At 38.7% G+C, this 6,539-nt stretch overlaps 1 protein-coding gene across 2 annotated transcripts; it reads left to right on the top strand.

The window, feature by feature from the left end:
- Positions 1-1,781: 1,781 nt before the first annotated feature.
- On the top strand, positions 1,782-4,256 carry LOC103504957. Of its 2 annotated transcripts, none has more exons than XM_017449929.2 (5): positions 1,782-1,863; positions 2,143-2,233; positions 3,098-3,231; positions 3,367-3,459; positions 3,838-4,256. In XM_017449929.2, exons 1-5 carry the CDS (start codon positions 1,788-1,790, stop codon positions 4,038-4,040), a joined length of 597 nt encoding a protein of 198 aa, XP_017305418.1. In that variant the 5' UTR covers positions 1,782-1,787; the 3' UTR covers positions 4,041-4,256. The 2 variants fall into 2 exon arrangements, with proteins under 2 accessions (XP_017305418.1, XP_008467483.1); XM_008469261.3 differs by having other exon boundaries at positions 2,137-2,233.
- The last annotated feature ends 2,283 nt before the right edge of the window (positions 4,257-6,539 follow it).

The following is a 6,539-nucleotide window of genomic DNA, read 5'->3' as shown; positions in this document are numbered from 1 at the left end:
AAAAGAGAGAAAAGGGGAAAAAAGAAGAAAGAAAAAAAAAAAAAGATGAGTTTCCATTCTTTTTCCCAACATTATTTCAACAATGAATTTAGATGGAAATATAATAAATATGTATCAACCATGACCAAAATTGAATGTTGATATCGTTTTCACAAGCATACGAGCTGCTATTTCGTAGCTCATACATATGTAAATATTATCTTGATTTCAGGAGACCCAGACGTTCGTATCTACACCACATATCAACCGACAGCTAAGAGCATCATACCCTATTCAGTATTCGACGTGTTGTCTGAAGTCGACACAAATGGTCTCTTGATTTAGGAATGTATAGATCAAATTTCAATCATTCTTAGGTTTAACGAGAAAGATATCAAAATATATTTTTTGTATACCTATTCTAGGCAAGCACTCTCTGACTTAGAGTTGAGAAGTTGCGGGTTCGATACTCAAATGTAATAGAAAGTCGTGTGATGTTCACACCAGATTTTTTGTATACCTATTCTAGGCTACAGGTTTATGGTATCTATCTTGGGCATCAAGAGCTGGCGAGAAAAACAGGAAGAACTTCTTCAAGAACAACAACTGTGGCATTTTCAGTAAGTGTGATTAGTGCTTACCTACAAATCCCATGATTATATTCTCAAACAAATTTTCTATTATCATGAATTCAAAAGCTCTTATGATTTATGATGTCAGAGATTGCCTAAGCGATGATTCTGCTTGTAAAATTTGTAAGCTTTTGTGTGAACTTTAACAATAATATAGATAATTAATTAATTATTAATATAAACCACTTTTATTTTAGAGAATTGCAATGACTGTGGCTGTCTAGCAACTTACTACGCAAGTGGTGATGAGAACTTGTACGTGGGATACACCATGGCTTCCAACACTCAGTAAGTACCTTCTAGATTAGAATAGGGTTATACCTCTAGTACCCTCTAGATTCTAGAATCTTCTTCTTCTAGTGCCTATCCATTAACGAATGTTGGCAAATCATTCTGGCAATCATGACTTTATTGGCTGCTGCTTTGCAGAGTCCTGTTGTTGAGGTATCGAACCACTTTCTAAAATAGAATAGGGTTGGGTATACGTATACCTCTAGGCATGTCTTTGAACGTATTTACCTATTTTTATCTGAGCTTAACACCTTAGGTATAGGGAATAGGGAGTTCAGATCTGACTTATTAGCCAAGTAGCCCACTGGAGACTGAAGGGTTCTTTTTTATTAAGTAACTCACACACTCTTTACGCAACATCTCGAAAGTATTTATCCAGGAACTTTTAACATTAATTTGCAATGTACACTTATAGTCATACATCAATTTTGACAGAGAAGGACATGATGCTTTACTTACACCGAGTTTCCCTCAACAATTTGGAACCTCATTCCAGTGAACAGGAATGCAACAGCATAAGTAAGAAATAGGAACCGTTCTAAAAAATAACTACTTAATATACATGACCTTTTTATTTTTTATTCTTATTTTTAAGCAATAAGTCCCCTCTGGGAGCACTCAGTAAAACCTCAATACATTACCACTGAACTGAAATGAAAAATAATTCTGAGACCAAGTTTCGTATTGGATCAGTGGTTCACTGTGTTAAAGCTTCAATTTACTTTTCACTTTTCAGTCTCTTTTTCCGATTGAGATAAAGTCTAACTTACAGACCAACTTGACTGACTAGTTTTCTTTCTAAAGTTACAGCCAACTCAGGTGACTGCTCCTGCACTGTAGTTTTCTACTCTGAATCAAACGTTTCTGGGACTGACAGAGAAGGACATGATGCTTTACTTACACCGAGTTTCCCTCAACAATTTGGAACCTCATTCCAGTGAACAGGAATGCAACAGCATAGGTAAGAAGTGGGAACCGTTCTAAATAATAACTACTTAATATACATGACCTTTTTATTTTTTGTTCTTATTTTTAAGCAATAAGTCCCCTCTAAGAGCACTCAGTAAAACCTCAATACATTACCACTGAACTGAAATGAAAAATCTGAGACCAAGTTTCGTATTGGTTCACTGTGTTAAAGCTTCAATTTACTTTTCACTTTTCAATCTCTTTTTCTGATTGAGATAAAGTCTAACTTACAGACCAACTTGACTGACTAGATTTCTTTCTAAAGTTACAGCCAACACAGGTGCCTGCTCCTGCTCTGTAGTTTTCTACTCTGAATCAAACGTTTCTGGGACCAAAGGATACCAATACTTTTACGACCAATCGTAAGTAATTTTATATCATCTACGTGAGCTCACGTGACGTGATAGTAGTCTGTTTTTAACTGAAGTATCAATTTACCAATTTAGAGGGAATTGTTTTCGTCCCGAAATCGATGAGAGAAGGAGGACAGGGTAAGAGAGAGCCACCCGTTCCGAGAACAATTCTTATCTATTTTAAATTTCGCCCGGGCGGAAATCAAACCCAAGACCTAGTGCTTTAAAGCAGGCGCGCAACTTTCCAAGGTAACCAAGCTGGCATGACCAAGCCAAGTTAAAAATTGTTTCCTTGAGTCTGGTGTAGTTGTCAAGGCGCTCGACTGGTAAATAGGAGGGCGTAGGTTCAATCCCAGCCGAGGTATGGAATTTTATCCTCACTATAATTTGAGAATTTGACCACAATAATCTGCTTCTAAAGTCCATTCAATTCAGCCGAGTCCAAATCTTCAAGTTAGTCCAAAAGTAGACACAGTGCCACAATCGAGTCAAAATGTAGAACCTCATTGGACAGGAAAAAATGGCACACAAAAACCATCTTGTACTAATCAAACCCAAGACCTAGTGCTTTAAAGCAGGCGCGCAACTTTCCAAGGTAACCAAGCTGGCATGACCAAGCCAAGTTAAAAATTGTCTCCTTGAGTCTGGTGTAGTTGTCAAGGCGCTCGCCTGGTTAACAGGAGGGCGTGGGTTCAATCCCAGCCGAGGTATGGAATTTTATCCTCAATATAATTTGAGAATCTGACCACAATAATAGTAGTAGCCTACTGCTGGAGTAAAGGGACTTTTCAGTCCTATGCGAGCAGTATAAATAAGCACTATTATTACTATTATTATTATCACTTAAAGGCAAAATTTATTATTTTTTCGCAGGAAGAAGCAAGGCATTATTTTTCATTGGACGGAAAGGAAATTCACTTATCAACAATGCGCACGAGCTCAAGAGTATTCAACGAGAGTGTTCGATTCCAAACTTACCTTGCAACACCCTTCGAAGATACCGAAAAGTAAGTCACTGGGTGGTTAGGTTGGCTAGTGAGTTACATGTTTAGGATCTGACTTATTGACCTAGAAGTCCACTCGAAAGAGTAGTTCTTTCTTAATCACTCACTCACATCTTCAATGGACTTGATTTTTTACAGATGCCACGTTTGAACCGTTCAACTTAACTCTGTCATCAAAGAAACTAATTGCTACTGACGGAAACATTCATATATTTTACGACTGTGAAAAGCGTAAGTTGCCTGAATATCAAATACCTAGTCACTCCAACCAGTCTTCATTGCATAGGGAAAACCGGTATAAGAGTGTAAGAGTCCATTAAACAGTTTAAGATCCCTTTAAAGGATTTAATGGCCAGCCGAGTTAGCTTGGAGGGTGCGCGTCTTGTAAGCGTTAGATCGCGGGTTCGATTCCCGCCCGGGGCGGATTTTATACCAAATAGATAATATTCGTTCTAGGAAATGCTGGCTTTCTACTATCCTGTCTTTTGTCTCTCTTAGATTTCGGTGGGATAAGACCTTAGCAGTTACAGTTCTCTCTATCAAACCTCTTAGAAATAAACTTTTAACATAGACCTCTTATAGACTCTAGATCTCGACTTATATTTCCAGGCAACCCTCACCTTATGGTGTACACAACGAAACTGGTGGCCAAGTCTGCAATGGAAAACACAACGAAAGCTGTAGAAGCACTCTTACGAACAACTAGCTTACCATCAGATAAGTTCCAGTGGTATATCATCAACCGGGATAGCAAGTGTTCTTATCCGAATGTCACAGAATTCAAAGAGCTGGCTAAATTAAAAACCAAATGAGTCTAGAATCTAGAAGGAACCAAACCGATGTTTAGACCAGACTTACCTATGGTGTACCTACATGTACCAGATTCGATTCTCGAAAATTTAATGGGCAAACATCTAGGTAGTTTCTAAACAAAAGAGAAAAAGGTGTAGTACGAGTATGTATACTATTGTATATTTATGTATCTATCTATACGTCAGGCAATATTATTATTTTGAATATTTGAGCAACCAAATGTTGTTTATTCTATTGTACATTGTACATAGGCACTTTGAATCAAAAATGTCAAAAACAAATTACTAAATCATGTGTCAGGCTGTCAATAACACGGTTGGCATGGAATGGTTAGGTAGGTAACATAAATAATGTACACTGGTGGTTTTCCAGTGCTTCGCAACGAAAAACCTGCATGAATCTATATGAGTAGGTAGATCTACACTGGAAAATCTCGTAAAAAACAATATAAAAAAACAATACGAGGCAGGGCCGTATCCAGGATTTTGTCGAGGGGGGGGGTGGATGCTCCCAAATTTTCGGAGTCTGGCCCACAGTACAAGTGGAAAATGAAGCTCGTAAGGGGGGTGGCCGGGTCCCCTGGACCCCAAATTTTCGGACCTTGACGTACAGTAAAGGAGAAAAATGAAGCTCGAGGGGGAGGGGGGGCCCATACGGCCCTGATACGAGGTGCCCTATCGTCAAAATACATATTATGGTTAATTACTTTTCCAGTACGTAACCTACTGGTGTTCTGGCAAAAATAGTGTCAGTAAGTAAATATTTGCTCAAGCTTGATTTATTGTGACAGCCAATCGGAATTTGAATCGATTTCAACTCACTGCTTTTTCCTTTTCAACAACTTAGAACTTACCTATAGGGGTGGCCGGGTCCCCTGGACCCCAAATTTTCGGACCTTGACGTACAGTAAAGGAGAAAAATGAAGCTCGAGGGGGAGGGGGGGCCCCTAAATACGGCCCTGATACGAGGTGCCCTACCGTCAAAATACATATTATGGTTAATTACTTTTCCAGATGTACGTAACCTACTGGTGTTCTGGCAAAAATAGTGTCAGTAAGTAAATATTTGCTCAAGCTTGATTTATTGTGACAGCCAATCGGGATTTGAATCGATTTCAACTCACTGCTTTTTCCTTTTCAACAACTTAGAACTTACCTATAATATTTACTATCGCGTATGGTACAGGTGGGCCAATAAATGGTACGTTTTTTAGGTGGGCGAATAAATGGTACACTTACCTTACCTATAATTTACTATCAGTTCTTATCATCAGAGCGACAAAAAATGCAGTGCTCTCCTATTTCAGATGAGAGGAAGTACAATTTCGAGAATTTCACCGATTTGAGTTTCAAATCCAGATTTTCATTCGCGTGTCAAACGTTCCAGAATGGCGACCCTGCTAAGTCTAACTTTTGTAGCTCTTCTCTTGGTTGTGGCCCAAGTGGTAGAGGGTGATTTTGATTTCCACAAATGCAATGGGGTAAAACCATGTGAGACTCCGTCGAACCCAGTAAGTAAATACCTACTTACCTATCCAATAAAATTTATCGAAGATTTCCGCTGCGCCGGCCACATATGTAATTTCAGTTTTGCACGACAGGCATAAGATCACCATCGTTAGGCAAAACTGAACGTGTATGACGGCACTGGACCGGATTTCGAGTAGAGAGGATGGATAAGTAAAAGTAACCCATTCGTAAAATAATAAGGGCAAAACTGAACGTGTATGACGGCACTGGACCGGATTTCGAGTAGAGAGGATGGATAAGTAAAAGTAACCCATTCGTAAAATAATAATATATAAATGACACAAATGGTCTCTTGATTTAGGAATGTATAGATCAAATTTCAATCATTCTTAGGTTTAACGAGAAAGATATCATTTACTCGCAGAAAGTGACTGACAACAAGTTAGTCTATTACAAAGCTAACGTAGATTACGAAGCTACGTTACGTTACAGTGATAAAGGCTACCCGAGAGGAACTCATTATGAATCCAAAACGGGTAAGTTTGGCGCCAGTTGCTTTTTTTTAAAGAGCTTTGATAGAGGAAACAGTAACTTCCAAGGTCTTATCGTCCCGAAATCGAAGAGAGAAGGAAGACTCGATAGGAGAAAACCAGCCGTTCCGAGTACGAACATTATCCGTTCAGGATAATCTTCATACCCAACTTTGTTTAGCTTTTTTTTTCAACTGTGGCGGAGGCAAACTTTATGCTACTACAGATAACAGGGCTTCAATTCTTGTTCATGACAAAATAATACCTACTGTTTCATTTTATTTACAGTTGGAGACTTTTACAAATACACTCTTCTTGATACGGATGATAATAAAAGCTACAGAATACATCTAATCTGTGAAGACACCAACGACATTTGTGAAAGTAAGTAGTACCTTCGTTAGGGCAGCCATTCACTATCAGGTAGACCTGACAGGACGGCTGAAAAGGTCCGTCTGTCAGGTCTACCTGATACCTGATGAGCACATACACACTATCA

This window comes from Diaphorina citri, unplaced genomic scaffold (assembly GCF_000475195.1).
Source record: "Diaphorina citri unplaced genomic scaffold, Diaci psyllid genome assembly version 1.1 scaffold143, whole genome shotgun sequence".
NCBI classification, from domain to species: domain Eukaryota; kingdom Metazoa; phylum Arthropoda; class Insecta; order Hemiptera; family Psyllidae; genus Diaphorina; species Diaphorina citri.
The sequence above is the reverse complement of the archived record's forward strand: the minus strand, read 5'-3'. Positions and strand labels throughout refer to the sequence as shown.